The sequence below is a fragment of the Mirounga angustirostris genome, unplaced genomic scaffold (assembly GCF_029215605.1).
Source record: "Mirounga angustirostris isolate CCGP_5_RB_7025 unplaced genomic scaffold, mMirAng1.0.hap1 SCAF_17, whole genome shotgun sequence".
Classification (NCBI taxonomy): Eukaryota; Metazoa; Chordata; class Mammalia; order Carnivora; family Phocidae; genus Mirounga; species Mirounga angustirostris.
In genome coordinates this window covers 12,591,431-12,615,786 of record NW_026991725.1, presented here as the reverse complement: position 1 = coordinate 12,615,786, position 24,356 = coordinate 12,591,431, and the positions used below count along the sequence as shown (strand labels likewise).

Here is a 24,356-nt window from a genome sequence, read left to right as displayed (position 1 = left end):
CAACCAGAAATATCTCCAGACATTGCCAAAATCTTTTGGTAGGCAAAAATCAATCTCAGTTGAGCATCACTACTTTATATGGTAAGACATATAAGTAAGTGTATGTCATGAATTAAAATGAGCAATCTGCATTTATTTTTTAATTATTTCTTATCAAGTTGAAAAAAGTCCATTAAAACTTTTCCAAAGGTCTAATTTATACAAAGTACAGTACATAGTTTCTTGTATTAACTCTTTCTTGGATTCTGCCCCACTCCCAGCCCCTGCTTCTGAGAGGCTGTGACTTTCACTTCTTTTAGCCATTTTATATGGTATTTTAGCCATTTTATATGGTATTTACTGCCATATTTATTTTTATTTAATCAATTTTAAACCTGTTTACTTCCTATATGAGATAAAGATTTTAGTTCACTACACTTTCCCCTTCTTTTTCCTCCTAAATGTAGTTATATCACATTTTAAAAGTTAAATCCATAATCAATATTCAAATCATAATCGGGGTGCCTGGGTGGCTCAGTTAAGTGTCTGCCTTTGGCTCAGGTCATGATCCCAGAGTCCTGGGATTGAGCCCCCCTCATCTGGCTCCCTGCTCAGTGGGGAGCCTGCTTCTCCATCTCCTCCCAGCTTGCGCTCTCTGTCACTATCTCTGTCTCTCTCTCTCAAATAAATAAATAAAATCTTTAAAAAAAAAATTCAGATCATGACTATGAAAATATTGTTCACTGTGGTCAAATGATTTCCTTCCTTTCTTGAACTTTTTATCTTCCTGTTAATAATGCCCTCTGCCCTTTTTCCTTTTTAAAAGATCTTTTTTTAGGGCGCCTGGGTGGCTCAGTTGGTTAAGCGACTGCCTTCAGCTCAGGTCATGATTCCAGGGTCCTGGGATCGAATCCCGCATCGGGCTCCCTGCTCTGCGGGGAGCCTGCTTCTCCCTCTCCCATTCCCCCTGCTTGTGTTCCCTCTCTCGCTGTGTCTCTCTGTCAAATAAATAAATAAAAAATCTTTAAAAAAAAAAGATCTTTTTTTAAAAAAAGATTTTATTTATTTATTAGAGAGAGAGAGCATGAGCGGGGAGAGGGGCAGAAGGAGAGGGAGAAGCAGACTCCCTGCTGAGCTGGGAGCCCTATGTGGGGCTCTATTCCAGGACCTCAGGATTACAACCTCAGCCGAAGGCAGACGCTTAACCGACTGAGCTACCCAGGTACCCCTCCTTTTAAAAATATCTTTAAATTAATCTTCTGTCACCCTTCTATGAATCTGTACAGCACCTCTCAATGCAATTATCCTATCACACCTGTCAGATAGTAGGTCAGTCCTTTTTTTACCCCTGAAGACATCACTTCTCGAGCCTCCTGATCTCCTACTTCAGTCAGGACCAAGTTGTTCTTTAGCCCACTTAACTGCCAAAATCCTGAGATTTCTCCCTTTGCTGTCGTCCTAGGAATTTGATTTGCCTGTCTTCTATGTTGGATCCCAAGTTTCCTGGGTCTCAAATCTTCCTCTTGTTTGTTTCTTGTTTACTGTTTCATCTTCATAGTACACATCCTCCAGCAGTTTACCTATACATTCATTTCTGGAACTTTTTTGGACTCCTGCGAGCCTAACTGGCTTACTTCCCATCAGTAGCTCTGTGGGTACTTTGGTTTGAACTTTCACCTCTCTGCTTAATCATACACCATTTGTCCATCTGCTTTTCACATTCATGTATTGGGTTTTGAGGTTGCAAATTTCTTAGTTTAATTGAAGATAAAGACTGTGTTTTTCTTATTTGTCTTTTAACTTTGGGGCAGTTTTTGAGAGGCAAAGAAAGAGGAGATGTCTTTCTTTTTTCCTTTCTGAAACTAAAGAGTCTTCATTCTAAGAGAAAGTATGAGATTTTAAAATGCTATGATCCCATATACCTTATTCCCACACTCACACATTCACATTTGAGAAGCTCTAAATCAAATATTCCTAACAATAATATTGTAAAGATAGAAAGTAATAGTTTTTTTAAGTCAAGCATATACTTAATGTTTGAAAGATAAGTTTGGACATAATAAAATCTAGATGGAGAAAGTATCAGAATTCATTTGTTGGGCTATGGAGGTAATAAAAAAGTTTTAAGTATATTTCAGTATTTTTCAGTACTTATGTAATCTTTTTGTTACGTGGACACTTTCTCTTGACCATGTTTGTTTTTAAATGTCACAGTGTTTAATCAAGTGAAATTTGAGTCTGAGCCTCCTCTTAACTGTGATTACCTTCTACTTTCGATGCCTACCCTTGCCACCAAACTTTTATGCATCACTCCCACACCCACCCCAGGGCCAAAGTGCTTAGTGTTGCATTTTCTAATATCTACAAGCCTCTTGCCTGAGAGATCTTGCCCTTCTTCCAGAGTTATGTAGGAGTAGGTACAGGTCTCTGTCACTTGCTGAATGCAGCTACTCATTCCCCTTAAAAAAGTCTCTTGATATTAGCTCATTCCTTTAAGAGCCTGGGGTTCCATTTATAGCCCCACATTGCTTTCTTATGTATGATAGTATTTCATTTTGCTAGAAGTGTTTATTCATAGTTATTTGGCTCTCCTATGTGACTTTAACAAGGGAAGCTCTAGATTATAAGATATGCGAATGAGATAATATTCAGACTAATAAAGGACCAGTCATGCACTCATTCCGTAGATTACACCACTAACATATTTTATATAGTTCAGATACAGCTAATGGGTTGCATAGTGATAAAAAATATTATGAAGTATATTAAAAAGTGCTTATTTATCAGAAAATTTAAGATCAGTTGCAGAAATTATTTATCAAAAATTGCGTTTCAAAACTGAATACTGTTCTCTTTGTCCTGCCAATGTAAATATTTTCATTGATATTTGATGAAGAAGTAGCCACTTCACAAACTGAAGAAACTTACTTTATGTTACCTAAAACAATGTGCCTATACATTGAATAGAATCAGTAAAGCGCTTCATAGGGAGTTGATCCAGCTGTTAAAACACTGATTTGAGGTGACCAGCCTAAGAGATGGCCCATATTGTCTCTGTCAGTCCTGTGGCTTTCATAAACGTGCAGCAATATAGTATGACAAAATGTAAAGCCTACCCAAACCTACATTGGGTTTTAGAAATATAGGATAAAGAATGACTCCAGCCCACTTACCTCCAATATATGATGCTTTTCTGTTTTGTGCTAATTGTCATTTATTTCTTCAACCAACTCTGTGTGGTAAGGTCGGAATTATTTTCTTCCATTTACAAAGGAGGAAACTAAGAAAGGAAACTAAATTGAGGGAGTACTGGTGACTTGCCCAAGGTCAAACAACTAGTTAGTGTCAAAGCCTTGAATCCAGGCTGTATACTTTTACCTCCTTCCCTCAAAACATACTATAGCATGAAAAAAAAAAAATATATATATATATATAACTTTTTCTGGAGATGATAATTTAAGCATTTTCAGGTTTACCTAGACAATATTTTGTTATGGCTAGCCTAACTAAATAGCCACAAAGCTTATTATTCTTTTAAAAAAATAACTTTGCCCTTTATAGAATAAGGATATTCGTTTTAAGGTATCTAGCATGTCTTAAAGTATTAACTGTCTTTTTTTTTCTTTTAATAGAAAAATATTAATTTCTGCTTTTTTTCTGGCCTCATTTTCTTATCTTGACAAATTATTTTCTTAAAAAACTCCAAAGATCTAATGCTCCATACTGACAGAATGTTTTTGCATTATTACCTAAAGCATTTATTTAGGATTTTTTTTATTTTTAAGATTTTATTTATTTAAGAGAGAGACAGTGTATGGGGGAGGGGCAGAAGGAGAGGGAGAAGCAGACTCCCCACTGAGCAGAGGGCCAATGTGGGGCTCCATCCCAGGATCCTGGGATAATGACCTGAGCTGAAGGCGGACGCTTAACCAACTGAATCACCCGGGCACCCCCAGGATTATTTAAATGTTGCTGAGTTACCAATAAACTCTTCTGGATAGTAGCTAAATTATTATAACCAATTAAGGTAAAATATGTTGAATATATCGAGAATAAGAGATGCCTGGTTTGAGGAGAATGCATTTTTTTTCTTATATTTGAAATTTCTAGGCTATTTTTTTTAGCAATGACAATTTATAACAGAGTTTAATACAGATTTTCTCTGTAGAAAGTATGTTATCCAAAGCAGCCTTAAAGCATATGTGAGATAAGTTATGTTACTGTTACTATGTCTTGATTCTTATTTCTTGGTAGATTATTTTGGTCAGTCCTAATATAACAAGAAAAGTAAGTAACAGTTGAAAACCATCTCTCGTGTGTGTGTGTGTGTGTGTGTGTTTTGTTTTGTTTTAAAATCTAAAAGGGAGCGTGGCTTCCTAAGTCTTGGCAGAAACCCATTTTTCCCCATTTAAGAAAGTACATATACTATATTTGGTTAACTTGGTGTTTAGAAATCTTGAAAATATGCCAGATGAAATAAAACCAGCTATATTCCTTTTATCTGGCTAAATTATTTTACATACAAGATCTTACGCTGAGTTTAGAACTCTAGCCATTGGAATTTATATTGTGATACCCTGATAAAAGTGTGTATACTGTGATGAAATAGAGCAGCAAATGTCTCTAATGCACAGTCTCTGTCTTCCAGATTCGGCTTGCTATAAATGTTTATGTTTTAGGCCCTGTACCTTGGCGAAAGATAAAACTATTCTCCTTGAGTGTTTGCTAGACAAATGTGCTTATTTTTCTGAAGCAAAGTTTTAAAATATTTTTAATTATTAAGTTTAGCTGATTATATGTTCTCAGTCTTGTTTCGAGGCTTGAACTTCTGTTGTAAAGCTTACATATGGGGGAAAAATATATTCTGCCTATATTGATTGCTTTTAGAAAGGCATTTATTACTAAAATCATAATGCATATTTATATGAGTTGGGATAAATTCCCCTGTCTTTCATATGAGGTAGTAAAGTGAGGAGATACATTTATGGTTCCAGCTCATATTTATCACACCACTTATTTCTTATCAGACGCTACTTATAAAAGGCTACTCTTGTACAGAGCTACTTATGGCCAACACTGTTGGGTTTGACCAAGTTGAAAAAATAATCTAATGTTCAAAATTGTGACTTAAATTTCTTGTTGACATATTCAGTATAATCCTTTTGGTTATTTTAATATATACTGTGCCCGTCAGTAGTGTACTATCTATACTGTCTCCAATAAAACTGAGTCATTGAAGGACTTAAGGAACTTACTGATTGATCTCAAGTATATTATAATGTAATAGTAAGATCAGAATCCAAAACCATATAACTTCTGCTTGAAAGCTGTATGGGTGTTTTTACATAATTCTGTAAGTACCACTTCAGTCTTGATTTATCTATCTTTGGTATTCAGGATCTCATCTTTGCTTATGTCAGGTTAGCTTTTGATGCAGAGATATTTTTAGTTGTCTAGAAACTACTATATTGAGTGTTTTTTTCATTTTGTGTGAACTTGAACTCATTATGGAAAAAAAATGTTTTGTGAATCAATGTAGCATCTGAACCAATGGGTTGCAAACTCAAGCCACTAAAAGAGTTAAACAGATTATTTAAATGAGTGAACTAGTTGAGGGTTGGCAAATAGCTCAAATTATTTTAAGCGACAGTAAGGGGGTCACAAAAAACACAGCTTTGGGCCCTCAGTTTGCAGCCTTTGATAAAATAGTTTGATTTCTCTCTGCTGTTCACACATCCCTCCAAAATTACACATACACTAATTTATTGGGGGTGGGGACCAAGTGGTTTGAACTCCTTCTAGAGTATACAATTAAATATAGCTTTCTATTTTGGGAAAGCCTTGTAAAATGTATTTGAAAAGTATTGTTAACTGGTCTACAAGATCATTTTTCCAAATCACACTTGAGCTTAGTTTATGGTGTTTACTTTCTGTCAAAACTCAGAAAAAACATTCACAGTTAACTTCCATAATATAAAATGTCTGTCTCATTAGGCATTAAAAAAGGATTGGTCAACAGGTATAATGTTGTTAGACTGTATTGCTAATGTGAATGTGGACGTGACCTCCCAAATAGATCAAAGACTAATCTCTTTGACAGTTACAAGATGGTAGAGCTTGCCTTAGGCCTTTTGCTGCTGCACATTGAAACTATTTGTTTGGAAAGCCTGCCTGAGGGATGAGAATGTGTTTATAAGGATGAGCAGGTAAAAGTAAAAGGTTGTCTTTTGACATTTCAACTAATCCCTTCCAGCCTTTGGTTTACTTAACATTTAGGCTATTTGCTGGCAGGAGAAACTGGCTTTTTCACATATGCTTTATGTCATTTTAAGTTGGGCATTGATTTTCGTGACTGATAATCCCTAAGTGTATGATGAAATAGATTCTGATGTCATTAAAATGAGGTATACTAGGTTCCTACTTTTTCTAAACCCTTAGTTTTGCTTTCCCTAATTAAATGTGTTCCCCCAAGACAATTTTTATTTTTTATTAATTTTTAAAAGTCTGTTTCTTTATCTAATAAAAAATATTTTAATGTTAACTGGAATATATATTTACTTTCAGAAGTTTTTTGTTTTTCTTTTCATCTAAAATATTTTCTCTAGGTAAAATACTGGCTCTATTTTAAAGGCCATTTGCATTGTAAAAAGTATTTGAAAACTTACAAGAAATTGAATTCATGTTGTCATACATAAAAATTAGTTCGTTTTAATGAAAACTAAAAGACCAAGGAGAGACAGTTTTGTTTATTTAATCTAATAGTTGCTACATTATCTCTATTTTGTTTATAACTAATACATCCTAGAACAACTGTTACCATAGGCAGAGTGATCATTATAAAGTATTTGTCTGGAACAGGGTGTAGGAAAATTTGAAAATCCTTAAGCTATTATGTCTGACAAAGGATAAATGCTATAATTTGATGGGGGTTAGAGGGTATAGAATATAGGATATATTCTATAGAACACAGGGGAATATGGAGGGTATAGAATATAGAATATAGAAAAACTGCTTAGTTACATTTTGAGAGATAGGTAGGAAATGTATATTTTTCCCAGTTGGATAGAATTTTTAAAGCATATTCTCTTTTAATCTCTATATATTATAATATACTTTATTTCCAAATTATTAGAAATTTTTACATGCTATTATCTATTTCCTGTGATGCCATATTATTTATTATAATGTATTTAAAACATAGCCTATAACACTTAAAGGAAAGTTTATTTCCTTTGTATTCTAGTTATAAAGTTAATACAGAAATTTGACAGATTATTTTTAGGGGATATAAAATACAATTTATTTCCTACCAATTTGAAAGCTACTTGTCAGGAGTGAACCCTTCTGATTTCTCATCTAACACATGTCCTTTTATTTAAAAAGGTTCATAGTATAATAGACTGTATTGAAGAGACTTTGTTTTCTCTTGTGTAGTTTTAAAACTTCTTAAAACTAATTTGTTAATTTATCTTGAAAGTCCAGAATTTTTCCAAGAAAGTAACTCTTTATATCTTTGATTAGGCATATACTACAAAAAATATACTATATACATGCCCAAGAATAATACATAGGAGATCTTTAAAAGTTGACTAAGTGAAAAAAACAATTCCTACTCTTTCACATTAGATAACTAGTTGCTAGGTATTGTAGTCAATTTCTATGAGCTTCCAATACTAGCAGATTGTTATAGGTGATTAAATTGTTGTTGTTATATTTGAGAACCATTTTAAATTTTATTTTAATTAGATTTTCTTACTCATTCCATTTCTAATTAGGAAAAGTAAGCCACAACAGAATTGACTTACCTCAGATCATTCATAGGAGCTATACTGTAGTGTTTTGACTCTAGAGTTTTCACTCATGACCCCCAGATCAAGAGTTGGATGCTCTACCAACCAAGCCAGCCAGGTGCCACCGAAATTATCATGAATTAAGCCAAGTTTATCTTCTTCCTTAAATATACTTCTTTTCTTGTCTTCTCTCGGTGGATTACTAGATTGCTTTTCTCTGGTGGTTGGAAACTTTGTGGAGTCATTTTTGACTTTTCTTTCTTTAGTAAGCCCTACATCTACTTTGTCACTAAAGTTCTGTAGCTCCACAATGTGTTAAAAACCTGGGCCTCTTTTCCATTCCCTTTACCTTTCCAGGTAAAGCCCCCATTACTTTTGCACCAAATTCATATCATGTCTTCATGTCTCAATTCTTCTTACTTCTATACACTGTAATCAAAGTAAATACTTTAAAACTTATATTTACTTGATGGCTATTTGTACTCATATTATTTTCTGTTCCTTGTAAGCTCTTGCTAGGCAGAACATATTTTTAACTCATCTTTTTTTTTTTTTAAGATTTATTTTTTTATTTGAGAGAGAGTGCATGCAAGCATGAGGAGGGGAGGGGCAGAGGGAAAGGGAGAGAGAGAATCTCAAGCAGACTCCCCACTGAGTGTGGAGCCCAACACGGCGCTCAGTCTCACTACCCTGAGATCATGACCTGAGCCAAAATCAAGAATCAGGCACTTAACTGACTGAGCCATCTAGGCATCCCTAACTCATCTTTGTATTTCTTTTTTTTTTTTTTTTTTTTTAAGATTTTATTTATTTGAGAGCAAGAGCGAGAGAGAGAATGAAAGAGAGAACACGAGAGGGGGTAAGGTCAGAGGGAGAAGCAGACTCCCTGCTGAGCAGGGAGCCCGATGCGGGACTCGATCCTGGGACTCCAGGATCATGACCTGAGCCGAAGGCAGTCGCTTAACCAACTGAGCCACCCAGGCACCCCTCATCTTTGTATTTCTACTGCCTATCACAGATGCTTTGTACTAAGTGAAACTATAAATATTAGTCTAAATTCGGTGTTTCTTTCTTTAAGCTACCAAAAATTTCTTCCTCCCATTATATCAACTTTTCTACTTTAAGTGTTCTATTTTTGATGTTTCTACAGCATTCTTTCTTATTTAGGTTCTTTTTTTTTTTTTTTAGCTTTATCGAGACATAATTGACTCCACAGCATTCTTGAGAACTGCCTAAAACATAACCCCTTTGGGGTGCCTGGGTGGCTCAGTTGGTTGGGTGTCCAACTCTTGATTTCCATGCCCAGCGCAGAATCTGTTTAAGATTCTCTCTCTCCCTCTCCCTTTGTCCCTCCCCTGCCTCTTTCTTTCTCTCTCTCTCAAAAAACAAAACAACAAAAAAAACCCCACAACTCTTTTCATTCAATTAGTGTCTAAAAATATAAAATCGTAATGCATAATTTCCTTTTACTCAGAACTTGAATCTTTTTAGAGGAGAGCTTTTACAGGAAAAAAACTCATTATCTTATATATTTAAATAGGTCAGTCTGAATTGTGTATACCATACACTCTGACCTTGTATAAAAGTAGTCCACTCTCAGGATGATGTAATTTTAACAATTTTTATGAAGACCAGATGAAGGCTGGGTATGTGGTAACCTTTGGTGTGACATAGCTTTTAATAGAATGTAGTTTTATGTCCTATAATTAATTCTGAGTCTCTTTGAAAAGGGATATAATTATACTATCAAGTTCAATTGACTAGATAGGAGAATTTATTGTGCTTTCTTTTCCAGCAAAGAAGATTAACACAGTTTCTGTGTGTTAGTACTGTGTGTTAGTACCTAGATAGGAAAATGAATGTAGATTCAGTCACTTGGAAACATAAGAGATTCTTGATATAATAGTGGAGCCTTTGAGGCAGTAAATATTGTCTCAAATGCATTAGTACTGTTTTAGCTCTGAATTTTAAATTGGTTTAGATCATCACTGAGTGCTTTCATATGCTTGGATTCTTTTACACCTATATTTTTGGTGTGCATGAAGTTATTTTGCTCTAATTGATGTTTTTCATTGCTTCTGTGGATCTGTCTTAAGACTTACTAGTTCTGGGCCCCTGGGTGGCTCAGTTGGTTAAGCGACTGCCTTCGGCTCAGGTCATGATCCTGGAGTCCCAGGATCGAGTCCCGCATCGGGCTCCCTGCTCAGCAGGGAGTCTGCTTCTCCCCCTGACCCTCCCCGCTCTCATTCTCTCTCTCAAATAAATAAATAAATAAAATCTTGAAAAAAAAAAAAAGACTTACTAGTTCTTCTATCTTCTCCAAAATGCTGTTAAACCCATCCAATGGATTTTTATTTCAGTTAACTGTATTTTTCAGGTGTAGAATTTCCATTTGTTTTTTTTTTTTATAGTTTCTGCTTCCCTACTGAGATTCCCTAAAGTTCATTCATTAAACTGTATGTTTCTAAGTTATTTAAATATATCCATAATAGCTACAATAAAGTCTTTGCTAATTCCAACAGCTGGGGCCTTGCTAGATTGGTTTCTGTTGACTGTTTTTTTTTTTTTTTTCTTTGATTATGGATCACACTTTTTAGTAATTTTTATTGTACACTAGACATTGCAGATGGTACATTATAGAGATTCTGGACTCCATTATTCTCTGAAAAATATTGATTTTTGTTTTTTGTAGATAGTTCAGTTAGTAGCTGATCATCTTGAACTTGTATGAGCATGATTTGACAGTTTTCTAGGGGAGATATTGGAAAAGCTCAAAAGTACATAATCTTTAAACTCTGTCTCTCCTGTGGTTCTTGTCAGAGTTTTGGTTTAAGTCTTTTTGGGGGTTTGTTTAGAATTGGCATTGCTCTAAATTGTGGTCCTATTTAAAAACTTGATACCTGGTTCTGTGTGTGTGTGTGTGTGTGTGTTTTACTTGATTTTTACTTACAAAATATATTTTGGTTAAATTTCCATGTCAAAATGTATAAATATTTCTTTTAATCCAATATTTATCTCAGAATAAATGTAATATAACATAATCAATCCACTTGATAGGTTGTTATTTGTTTTCAATGCAGAGATGCAGTGAATATCCTTGTATATATTCTATTTGTACTTGTAGGAAAATATAAACACTTTTGGTAAATATTTGTCAATATTCTTCAGATAAAAGCAATGGGATTATTAAATTTGCATTTCTTCATTTACTAGTAAAGTTAAGCATCTTTTCGTGGGGGTTACCAGCCAGTTATCATTTATCTAGTTCTGTAAAAGATGGCGTTTGGATTTTGATGGGGATTGCATTGAATCTGTAGGTCACTTTGGGTAGTAAGGACATCTTAACAATGTTAATTATTTCAATGCATAAGCACAGGATCTTTCCACTTATTTGTGTTTCTTCAATTTCTTTCATCAGTGTCTTACAGTTTTCGGTGTAAAGATCTTTCATGTTCTTGGCTTAATTTATCCCAAAGTATTTTATTCTTTTTGATGCTATTGTAAATGGGACTGTTTTCCTAATTTCTTTTTTTGGATAGTTTGTTGTTAGTGTATGGAAATACAACTGATTTTTGTATGTTGGTTTTATATCCTCCAACTTTACTAAGTTTGCTTATTAGTGCTGACAGTTTTTTGGTAGAGTCTATAGGGTTTTCTACATATAAGATCATGTCATATGCAGACAAAGATAGTTTTACTTCTTCCTTTCTGGTTTGGATGCCTTTTATTTCTTGCCTAATTGTTCTGGCTAGGACTTTCATTACTTTGTTGAATAGAAGTGTTTAGAGTGGGAACCTTTGTCTTGTTCCTGATACTAGAAGAAAAGTTTTCAACTCTTCACTACTGAGTATGATATTAGCTGTGGGCTTGTTATATATGGCCTTTATTATATTGAGATACATTCCTTTTATATTTGATTCCTTTTGTATTTGATCATGAAAGGATGTTGAATTTTCTCAGATGCTTTTTCTGCTTCTTCTGTTAATGTGGTGTATCACATTTGTTGATTTGTGTATAGTTAAACCAGTCTTGCATTCCAGGGATAAATCCCACTTGATCATGTGTCTAATTCTTTCAATGTGCTGTTGAATTCAGTTGCTGATATTTTGTTGAGGATTTTTACAACAATGTTTATCATATAGGGGTATAGGCCTATAATTTTCTCTTCTTGTAGCATCCTTATCTGGCTTTGGTATGTGAGTAGTGCTGGCCTCTTAAAATGATTTTGGAAGTTTTCCCTTCTCTTCAATATTTTGGAAGCATTTGAGAAGGAACATTGTTAATTCTATCTTAAATGCTCGATAGAATTCATCAGTGAAGCCATCTGGCCCTGGGATTGTTTTTGTTCAGAGATTTTTGATTACTGTTTCATTTTTCTTGTTACAGATCTGTTCAGATTTTTTATCTATTCACGATTTAATCTTGGTAGGTTGTATATTTATAGGAATTTATCCATTTCTTCTAGGTTATCTAATTTTTTTTTTAAAGATTTTATTTATTTATTTGACAGAGACACAGCGAGAGGGGGAACACAAGCAGGGGGAGTGGGAGAGGGAGAAGCAGGCTTCCCGCTGAGCAGGGAGCCTGATGCGGGGCTTGATCCCAGGACTCTTGGATCATGACCTGAGCCGAAGGCAGACGCCTAACGACTGAGCCACCCAGGCGCCCCTAGGTTATCTAATTTTTTGGCATATAATTGTTCACAGTGGTCTCTTATGATCCTTTGTATTTCTGTAGTATCACTTGTAATGTAGTCTTTCATTTATAATTTGTTGACCCTTCCTTTTGCTTAGTTAGCAAAAAGTTTATCAGTTTTATGTTTTAAAAAAACCCAACTCTTAGTTTTTTAACGATTTTTTTCTCTTGTTTTCTAGCCTTAATTTTATTCCTGCTCTCATCTTAGTTTCCGTCCTTAAGCTAACTTTGAGATTGTTTGTTCTTTTTCTAGTTTCTTAAAATGGAAAGTTAGATTGTTTATCTGAGATCTTTGTTTTTTTCTCACTGTAGATTGTTTATCACTAAAACTTTTCTCCTAGAACTGCTTTTGCTGCATCTGATATTTTTGGTTTGTTGTATTTCCATTTTCATTTGTATCGAGATACTTTTTGAGTTCTCTTATTTCTTCTTTGATCCATTGATTGTTCAGTTGTGTTATTTATTTCCACAAATTTGTGAATGTTCAGTTTTCCTCATGTTATTGATTTCTAATTTCACACCATTGTTGTTGGAAAAGATACATTATATGATTTCAATCTTCTTAAATTTCTTAAGACATATTTTGTGGTCAACATATAATCTATCCTGGAGAATAACCCATGTGTACTTGAGAAGAATGTGTATTCTGCTGCTGTAGATATAAACCCAGATCATAACAATATTATATTAAATATGAATGGTCTAAACATCCCAATTAAAAAGCAGAGATTATCAGTCTGAAAAACGTTAAAAAATGAACCTTTGATGTATGTTTCAACATGAACAAATTCCTGGGGCGCCTGGGTGGCTCAGTCGTTAAGCGTCTGCCTTCAGCTCAGGTCATGATCCCAAGGTCCTGGGATCCAGCCCCACATCGGGCTCCCTGCTCCGCAGGAAGCCTGCTTCTCCCTCTCCCACTCCCCCTGCTTGTGTTCACTCTCTTGCTGTGTCTCTCTCTATCAAATAAATAAATAAAATCTTTAAAAAAAAAAATGAACGAATTCCAAAATCATTATGCTAAATGAAAAAGACAAATGATTACATAGTGTGTAATAACATTTATAAGAAATCCTAGAAAAGGCAAAACAGAAAGCAGATCATTGGTTGACAAAGTCAGCAATGAAGGAGAGAGACTGAAAAGGAATAGAAAGGAGATTTAGGGGGTGCTGAAAATATTCTATATTAAGGTTATAGTGGTGGTTGCATGACAATACATTTGTCAAGATTTCTCTGTATACATTGGAAATTTGTGAATTTTATTCTATATAAACTATTTCTTAATAAAACTTTTGATTTAATCAAACAGCTAATTAATGAGTTGCATGGAGGAATTCAGGGAAATTAAGGATGAATAGGCATTTTTTTTTTTTATTTTAATTTATTTTTTAAAGATTTTATTTGTCAGAGAGAGAGAGCACAATCGGGGGGGGGGGGTGTGGTGGAGGGAGAAGCAGGCTTCCCACTGAGCAGGGAGTCCGATGCAGGACTTGATCCCGGGACCCTGGGATCATGACCTGAGTTGAAGGCAGATGCTTAACTGACTGAACCACCCAGGCGTCCCTGAATAGACATGTTTTAAAGGAATTGAATAAAATTCAATACTGATATACTAAAAAACAAAATCTCTCTACCTTAATAAAATGTTCAGAATGTTAGAACTTAATATGATTTTTGAACTGAGCCTTAATTTATCTACTATATTTTTAATATTTCTTAAATTATTAGGTTGAACTAAAGCGACAATACAATGATCAGCACTCAAAATTGAGAGGTCTTTTACCTGGTCGTCAGTGGTATGATATTCAAGCATATAGGGCCTTAAACCAGGCCCTAGGTAGGTAAGTGAAATTTAATGTAATGTTACTGTAATATTATCTGTGGCCAGGGCTATAGAAAAGATAGTCTTGCTACTTCTTAGGATAAATTTGATAGCATTTTCTTTTACTAGAATCTTAGGAACTGATATATTTTTAATGATAGATGTCACAAGTGAGAGCTGAAAAGAATAAATGAAACTCTAAAACCTCAAAATTTGCTAAAGTTTAAGATTTATGATTGGGGTGCCTGGGTGGCTCAGTTGGTTAAGCGACTGCCTTCGGCTCAGGTCATGATCCTGGAGTCCCAGGATCGAGTCCCGCATCGGGCTCCCTGCTCAGCAGGGAGTCTGCTTCTCCCTCTGACCCTCCCCCCTCTCATGTGCTCTCTCTCTCTCATTCTCTCTCTCTCTCTCTCTCAAATAAATAAATAAAATCTTTAAAAAAAAAAAAAGAAGATTTATGATTGATCAAACAATGAATGTCACACAGAAGAGGTACTCAGTAAATGTTTAGAGAAGTTCACCACCAAACAGTAAAAATTTTATCTTATGAATATCAGAACCTAGATGATGATTTTATGGGTATAAAGCAAACCATTCAAGAAGAGTTAAAAGAAACCATGCTTTTGGGGGCACCTGGGTAGCTCAGTTCGTTGAACATCTGACTCTTGGTATCAGCTCAGGTCATGAGCTCAGGGTTGTGAGATCAAGCCCCACTTCAGGCTTCAGGCTCAGCCGGGAGTCAGTTTGAGATTCTCTCTCACCCTTGTCCGTCCCCCTGTGTGCACTCTCTCTCTCTCTCACTCTCAAATAAATAAATCTTTGAAAAAATAAAATTAAAAAAATTTTTTTAAAGCTAAAGAATTAATGCCAACTAACAATAACATTTAATTATAATACTTCTTTTCCTAAGGATTCTGGTCCATTAAGATTTGTGCTTTGTGGAGCTAGTTATTAAGTCACCATTTTATAACATAATTTTCATGTTGTAGAACATAGCATTTAATTTATAAACACTTTTGGGGCGCCTGGGTGGCTCAGTTGGTTAAGCGACTGCCTTCGGCTCAGGTCATGATCCTGGAGTCCCCTGATCGAGTCCCACATTGGGCTCCCTGCTCAGCAAGGAGTCTGCTTCTCCCTCTGACCCTCCTTTCTCTCATGCTCTCTGTCTCTCATTCTCTCTCTCTCAAATAAATAAAATCTTAAAAAAAAAAAAATTTTTTTTTAAATTTATAAACACTTTAATCCTTAGACTTTTAATAACCTAATATTTTATATTCTCTATTCATGAAATTGTAACTAGTTAAAACCATGTGATAATTTTTTCTTGTGGAAGCTGTAAGGCACTCATATAATCAAAAGAACACAGGTTAAGAATAAAATCATGAAAACATGACCATTTGACATATTTTCTGTTCAGCCAAAAGACCCACACCTAACTGTAATCTGACCTAACCAAATCCAGAATTTAAATTTTTCTCATCTTGTTCACTCACATTAGCCTATTTACACCTAAGCTTTTAGATTGCATTTGAGTTCAGATTTACAGATAGCTAATGACAGGACTACAACAGCTGGATTTAAGTCCCAGAACACATCACCCACTCCCTACCTCATCATTTAAAAATTATATTCTGCAGGTGTTTCCCTTCAAATTGAATGATTCGGTTCTATGGTTAATCTACTGATATGGTTAAGCTGCTGCCCTTCTCTGCCTAGAAATTTCATTAGTACTTGGCATCATGTTGCACTATAAATTGTTCTTGAAGCATTTCATCTGCTTACTTGGTGTCTCCCTGTTGTTGACCTGTTTTGTGTTCTTGTATTTGTATTTTAATATTCAGCAAATAGTTTCTAGGGGAGCCTGAATATTATTTAAAATTCTTGACTTTTAGTCACTATACTTAATTTCAGGACAGTAAATATTCTGACCTCAGTTACTATTTTTTCCTTTTAATATAGGCAGTGTATTGAATTTTAAGAAATCGTTTGAAGCAAAAATATATTTATATCCTACTTTGTCATTTATAAACATTTTCTACATATATTAAACAGGTTGTAAGAGATGAAATTACTTGTCTAGTATCACATAATTACTAAATGGGCCTTCATATCTTGGCCCCACCTACTTTTAAAACCTCAGGACCTGCTTTTTCATCCTTAGACCCTACCTTTATCCTCTAAAGCTCTCACTGTTAAACATAAAACATCTTATTATTAAACATACCATATCCTTTCACTACTCTCTGCTTTGGCATAACAAGCTATCGGACAATTCATTTGGCAAGTTTACCAATCAAAACCTAGTTGAAGGTCATGTCCTTCATGAAGATTTCTTTTTACTTTTCCAACTAGTTATTTACACCTTAGGAAATCCATAGTAGTTTATACATTATCTCTATTACACATATATCTCATTGTATTGTAATAACCTGTTTATATATCTGTCTCCTTCCCTAAACATGTATTTTACATTCTCAGCAAACAACTCTGCCTCAGCTTGGGGCATAGATGCTCAATAAATACTTGTTGAATTCGTGAAAAATGGTGGGTTTGGTCCTTTCTCCACTATACCATGTTGGCCAGAGAACGTCTGGAGCTTCAAAACATACTTTTCTAGAATTTCATAAAAAGACATGTGTTTGTAACATTGATATATAATACTATAGTTTTCATATTTTATTATTAATTAAAAAATTGATAGCCCAACTGTCATTGTATTGATTTTCAGGGAAACAGTATCAACAAGTAGCAACTTTTTATTACAAAGAAATACTCATTTAAAAATCAAGTGAATGTTTTACATCACTTGATAAAACTCATAATGTGTATTGATTGACATAAAGGTACTTATAACCAGGTACTCTTCTTATACGGGATAAGTCTAGAAGGTCTAAAGTAAGCAGAAACAAATGGAGTTTAAAAAAAAAAAATCTTTTTTTTAAGACCACATGGGACTGTTAGAGTATTTGAAGTAATATAAGTCCATGAAATGTAATAACAGCCTTCGGGAATGTACCAGATGGTTTTGTGACCAGGTTACAACTGCACTATGAGTTTCCTAACGGGTCTGCTTTACTGAAAGTATAATCTTTGTCTCAAGTGGGCATAATTCATTTGAACAAGGCAGAATGAAAACAATGGAAAAAAGAAAAGGTGAAATTCTTTTCTCTGAACTGTTTTGGTAACTTAAATGCCTTTCTACCTTAGAACACTTTAAAATAAACCAAAATGGAATAAAAAATAGAGTGACACCCCAACTTTCCATTAATTTTCAACACTGGTCTATAATATTGGCAATATCCATCTTCCTGTCCTGCCTAATTTTGTGGTCTGATGCCTCAGAACCTAGAATTACTTTAAAATAATATTTTTAAAAAGTCATATAAAATTTAGATTGTTTTAAATCTCTGGAAAAATAAAACATTTATATTAATCTTCACCCCTCTCAAAATTCCACAAAACTAAAGGAATAAAAATGATAAAAATGCCAAAACTACAAAGTTAAAAAGAGTGGGAGAGGGAACGCTACCAGATGAGATGTCAGCAAATTTTGATCACTGAAGAACAGATGAATGATTGAGTGACTTAGCAGGCAAAAGAAAGCTGTTGTGAAAGTCAACAAGATTCTTCAGATTCAGGCATGGAAAAACTTGGGATGTGGGGGCACTCTAAAGTATCATTTAAAGTAGGATTAATCACAAAATAATTGATTGCAAGTTACTGTAAGTAGTAGACAGCCCCCCTCCCCACTCAAATTTACTTTCTGGAGAGATTGTATTAGAGAGTTTATATGTTCTTCAACTCCAGGTATAGCTAAGGATGTATTAAAGATGGGGGTTAAGAAAAGTCTGTTTATGGAATGTGAGAACTCTATCCCCCTTTTCTTCTCAGCTCTGCATAGGCTTATAATCAATCTTATATCTCCAAGGCAGGAAAGTATAGTATTCCTATCTAGAGATACTAATTACCTCATGAGTAAAGACCTACAGATAGTAGCAAAGTGGTCCTGTGCCTCCCAAAGTACCTTACTCTGGCACAGCTTCCCAGTATGTAAGCCATACCCCATGTTGGCAGAGCTACCAATCAACGTTTTCATACTTCACTCTTATGTAAGTGCAAAGAGTCATCACCAGATAATCAAAAAAAGTCTGTAACATGAAAAATACCAAAACAATATCAAGACTATACCAACAAAACAAAAACAGGGTGGAAGAACTTGTAGACAACAGAAGCAGTGCATTAGAACAGAGGTTGGCTGTTCTTTTTGGTCAAGTCTCTGTACAATAGAACAGAGGTTGGTCAAACTCTTTCTGTAAAGAAGTGGACAATACATATTTTAGGTTTTTTGGGCCATGTCCAGTTCTGCACCCATATTCTTTATTTTTCTTTTAACCTCTGAAAATGTGAATATCATTCCTGCCTTGCAGGCTGTACAAAAACAAAATATGGACCAGATTTCCTGTGTGGGCTTATTTAGCCAACCCCTTATCCATAGAGGGTAAAATACTTCCTCCATGAAATAAGAGAAATAAGAACAGATTTATTTTAAGAAAAGTTTCCGGGCATTAACATGATAGCAAACTTTAAATGCAGAATTAGGCTCAGAAGATAAAATGGAAATTTCCTAGGTCAAAATAACAAAGAAAATTTAAAGATCAGTATGCAAGAGGCAATTTCTGATAAAAAGGAGATCTGTAGGAAGAGACCAGAGAAAATACAGAAGAAGAAAATATAGAAGAAAGAAAATATGGAAGAACTTAAACCTATCAAAGAAATAATTCAAGAAAAATGCTCAGAATTGAAGGGCATAATTTCCTGATTAAGGGGGCCCACCCAAGCACCAGTAAAGGGAGAAAAGCTACAAAGTACCTCACTGTGCAGTTTCAAAGTACCTGAGATAAAGAAAAAGTCCTAGAACGTTCCAGAGAGAAGAAAACAGGTCTCATACAAAAGACATGAAATCACAATTGAGAGACTCCTTAAAAATCAACATTAGAAGATAGAAGACAGTTTTAAATTATCTTCAAATTTTTGAGGGAAATTTTGACTTGCAATTGAAGTTTATACAACTCAAACGATCAATAAGCTATAAGATAGAATAAAGCCTTCAATATGCAAAGGACCTAAAACATTAGGGACACCTGGGTGGCTCAGTCAGTTAAGCATCTGCCTTCGGCTCAGGTCATGATCGCAGGGTCCTGGAATCGAGTCCCATATCAGGCTCCTTGCTCAGCAGGGAACCTGCCTCTCCCTCTGCCTGCCACTCCCCCTGTTCATGCTCACTCTCTCTCCCTCCCTCTTTCTCTCTGATAAATAAATAAATAAATCTTAAAAAAAAAAGGGACCTAAAACATTAGCTTGAAATGCACACCTTCTCAGGATGCTACTGGAGGATATGCTTCATCAAATAAGAGAAAATTCAGACAGAGGAATATCAAAGTTGCAGGAAACTGGAGTTCCAACCCAGAATAGAGGAAAAGAGAATTCTCAAATTAGGAAGGGAAGCTCTGGGATGACTTCCCATAGTAGTTAGTCTAGATTGGTTTCTGAAGATGGATTTTGATGGTACTTAGAAGAACTTTTACAGCGGTGGCAAAGTTTGGGAATTAATGATAGAATACATAGAAAAGCAAAAAAGGAGAGAGACAGTTATTAACTCTAGGGCAGAACAAAAAGTCTTGTATGAGAAAGAAAATGTAATCATAGTGTACAATATAACATCTGTAAATGGTTATCCACTGAATATTGGTTACATAAGAATTGTGGTATAACTATCAGGAAAATGAAGAGGTGATGGAGTATCAGTGGTATAAGAGAAGAAACACCTTCTATAGGAAGAATCCATACATAATGTCTAAAGGTTAAAAATCAAGAAGTAGTAGTAGTTCTAAAAGTTATTTAGAACATGGAGGTAAATGAGTAGAACTATAATAAATTTAAGGGAATTGTTTCTGAGGATTGGGAATTGGAGATAAGGTATACATAGGTAAAAGAATTCTGTTGTTTTTTTTTTTTTAATTAAAACTACTGTATTACTATTTGATTTTTAAACTATGCTTGTGTATTTAAAATTAAAATTTACAAAGTTAAAATTAACTTTTAAAAAATAGGAGGTTTCAACTCTAAATAAGATGGAGTAAGCATACTACTGTCTTAAAAACCTAGACAGAATGCATGGAACAGCTATTTGAGTATTGTGAAAAGTAAATAGTGGCAGACAGATTTGGGAAGAAGACTAGAATTCAAAGTATAAGTGAACTTTCTGGAGTAACTTTATTAATATCAGACAAAGTAGAGTTCAGAGAAAGAGTATTAGTGGAGTATTAAAAATGAAAATTATAAAATGATGAAAGGGTCAATTTGCCAATAAGATACAACAATCCTTAATGTGTATGCACCTAAAAACAGAGCTTCAAAATATATGATGCAATAACAAATCTGAATAGAGAAATAGATGAGTCTGCAAGTATAGTTGGATTTCATTTCCTCTCTCATTAATAGATAGAAGGAGTAGACAGAAAACCAATAAAGATACAGAAGACTTGAATGTTATTAACCAGCTGGATTGAATTGACATAGAGCACTCCATGCAACAATGTTAGAATAAATGTTTTTCCAAGTGCATAAGGAACATTTATCAATATAGACCATATCCTGGATGATAAACTGTACATTTTTTAAAAGAATTGAAATCCTAATGTGTTCTCTGACCAAAATGTAATTAAACAATTAAGTTAGAAATCAGTAATATTTGACAGAAAAAAAAAATACTTGGAAATTAAAACATTTTTTATAGTAAATGTCTAGTAATTTTAATTTTTAAAATTTTTTTTAATTTAAATTATAATTAGTTGACCTACAGTTCAATATTGGCTTCAGGAGTAGTGTTTAGAGGTTCATCATTTACATATAACACCCAGTGCTCATCATAACAAATGCCCTCCTTAATACCCATCATCCATCTATCCCATCCCCCACCCTCCTCCCTCCATCAATCCTCAGTTTATTCTCTACAGTTAAGAGTCTCTCATGATTTGTTTCCTCCTCTCTCTGTTTTCCCCTCCCATATATTCATCCATTTTCTTAAATTCCACATATGAGTAAAATCATATTAAAACCCTACTTCTAGTGGCACCTGGGTGCATAGTCAGTTGGGCATCTGACTCTTGGTTTCAGCTCAGGTTATGATCTCAGGGTCATCAGATCGAGCCCTGTGTCCAACCACACACTCAGTGCAGAGTCTGCTTAAGACTCTTTCTCCCTCTTCCTATGCCCCTCCCCCTCTCAAATTAATAAATAAATCATTTTTAAAAAACTATACTTCTAAATAATCCATAGATAAAGCAGAAAGTCTTAGGAAAATTAGAAGATATTTTGAGCTAATCAAAAATGAAAATGTATCTAACTATGTGAGCTGCATCTATAGCAGTGCCCAGTGGGAAATTTCTATCATTAAATGCTTATTTTCAAAAAGAAGAAAGGTCTCAAATCAATAAGCTTCTACCTTAAGGTAGGAAAAGAAAAGCAAAATAAATATAAAGCAAACAAAAAAGGAAATAATAAAGATAAGAGTATAAATCAATGAATTTGAAAACGAAATCAGTGAAACTAAGAATTAAAAAATTGATTTTATTTTTTTAGATTTATTTATTTGAGAGAGAGAGCAAGCACAAGTGGGAGGGGCTGAGGGAGAAAGAGAGAATCTCAAGCAAACTCCCTGCTGAGTGTGGAGCCCAACACAGGGCTTGATCTCAGGTCCCTGAGATCATGACCTGAGCTGAAACCAAGACTCTAGATGCTCAACTGACTGCACCATCCAGGTGCCCCTAAAAAATTGAGTTTAAAAAGATAAATAGAATTGGTAAATCTCTAGGTAACTGACAAAGAAAAAAGGGAAGCCACAAATTATCAATCTCTGGAATAAAAGAAGTCATATTACTATATACCCTGCAGATGTTAAAAAGATAATATGGAAAAAACTATACTATATGCATACATTCAACAACTTAGGTGAAATAGACTAATTCCCTCAAACCCACAAAGTACCAAACTCACTGAAGATGAAAAAGATAACCTGAATAGTCAATCCTCTGTCTAGTAAAGAAAATTTGTAGTTTGAAAAAAATCACCTAGATGGGTTCACTGGCAAATATTACCAAACATTTAAAGAAGAAATAGCAGGGCGCCTGGGTGGCTCAGTTGTTAAAGAGTCTGCCTTCGGCTCAGGTCATGATCCCAGGGTCCTGGGATTGAGTCCCGCATCGGGCTCCCTGCTTAGTGGGAAGCCTGCTTCTCCCTCTCCCACTACCCCTGCTTGTGTTGCTGCTCTCACTGACTCTCTGTCAAATAAATAAAATCTTTAAAAAAAAATAAAGAAGAAATAGCACCAATTCCATTTGATCTCTTCTAGAAAATTGTTATATTTTACCCACCTAGGTGGCTCAGTTGGTTAAGCGTCTGCCTTTGGCTCAGATCATGATCTCAGGGTCCTGGGATTGAGCCCCGCATTGGGCTCCCTGCTAAGTGGGGAGTCTGTTTCTCCCTCTTCCTCTGTCCCCCCATTCTCTCTCTCCCTCTCTATGTCTCTCAAATAAATAAAATCTTAAAAATAGATGATAGAACCCTTCCCAATTCATTTTATGAGGCCAACACTATCCTACTAAAACTAAAAGAAGACAATATAAAAACAAGAAAGAAAACTACAGACTAATATCTGTCAAAAACATAGGTGAAAATAATCTTAACAAAGTATTAACAAATTGGGTGAGATGCACAAAAATGACAGTAAAGACCTCTGAAAATTCTCTAACAAAGGAATGAGAAAACAGGTTAAATAATTAGAATCAACTTTTTCAGAACTGTAAATTAACCAGTTTACAACATTCCAGGAAATATTTATTCATGAAAATTGCTGAATCTCATTAAGAACAGTGAATGTTGTGGGATTTTCATTTGCCCAGTTCCCATTCCCTCTCTTCAAGTTCACAGTTTTTTTTTTTTTTTTTTTTTTTTAAAGATTTTATTTATTTATTTGAGAGAGAGAGAATGAGAGACAAAGAGCAGGAGAGGGGGAGGGTCAGAGAGAGAAGCAGACTCTCTGCCGAGCAGGGAGCCCGATGCGGGACTCGATCCCGGGACTCCAAGATCATGACCTGAGCCGAAGGCAGTCGCTTAACCAACTGAGCCACCCAGGCGCCCCAAGTTCACAGTTTTAAATCATGGTGAAAGCCAGTAATCTGCCAGCCACCCAAAGGACTGGAACTTACTCCTTGAGAATTGTCATTATGGAACCTGTCTGGTGATTTCCTGGAAGACCCTATTCACAAGGCTATCTTTATATGACCTGGCTAGGAGCTCACCCAGGCAAGTAATGTTTAATTTCCCAACATCCTGAGATGATGACTAAATTTGGGCCAAATAATAAGCTAACTAAATAGCTTACTGGGAAAAGCTGGGAAATGAGATATACATAGGGGGCTTTAAAAGTTCTGACATATTCCTAGGACTTTAGTGGGCCGTGCCTGTATGTACAATGGTGCATATAACCAGGGATGTGCACATGCTCAGGAAAGACCTGAGAAGCCCCTAAGTTCTCACCTCTGGTTGACCTTGAGGCTCTGTTGAAGCAGGAAGAGAAGACTATGGCAGAGTTGTTTGTTACCTGCCTGGCTGAGGATCGAAAGCATGTTGAAAACATGTGGAAAGCCTCTTGGCAAATTAGACATATATTGGTTACAAATGTTTAAGGAAATCTTTGCCTAGTCATTAACTGACTACTAAGCTGATCTAGCAATGGTCACACATGACAGAAAACAGACTTTAAAAGAATTATCTTTAGAAAGTCACACCAGCAACAACAAAAGTCCTTGAGCAGAGGGAAGAATCTGAATTGTACAGTTGCCACATTGTATTATTTAAAATGTACTTTTTTCAACAAAAATTATGACATCAAAGAAAGAAGAATGGATGTCCCATACACATGGGAAAAAGCAATCAATAGAAAGTGTCCCTAAGGTAGTCCAGACATTGTAGTTAGTGTATAAAGTTATTTTAAATATAGCCAAAGAACTAAG

The 24,356-nt window shown here is 35.0% G+C and overlaps 1 protein-coding gene across 2 annotated transcripts in view; it reads left to right on the top strand.

Moving 5' to 3' along the window:
- Positions 1-24,356, top strand: part of BRIP1 (BRCA1 interacting helicase 1) — a 195,103-nt gene that overhangs the window by 151,824 nt on the left and 18,923 nt on the right. For both annotated transcript variants that reach the window (XM_064583715.1, XM_064583714.1), the window contains exon 17: positions 14,190-14,302. In XM_064583715.1, coding sequence (XP_064439785.1) covers positions 14,190-14,302 — 113 coding nt within the window. The remainder of the gene's footprint in view (positions 1-14,189; positions 14,303-24,356) is intronic.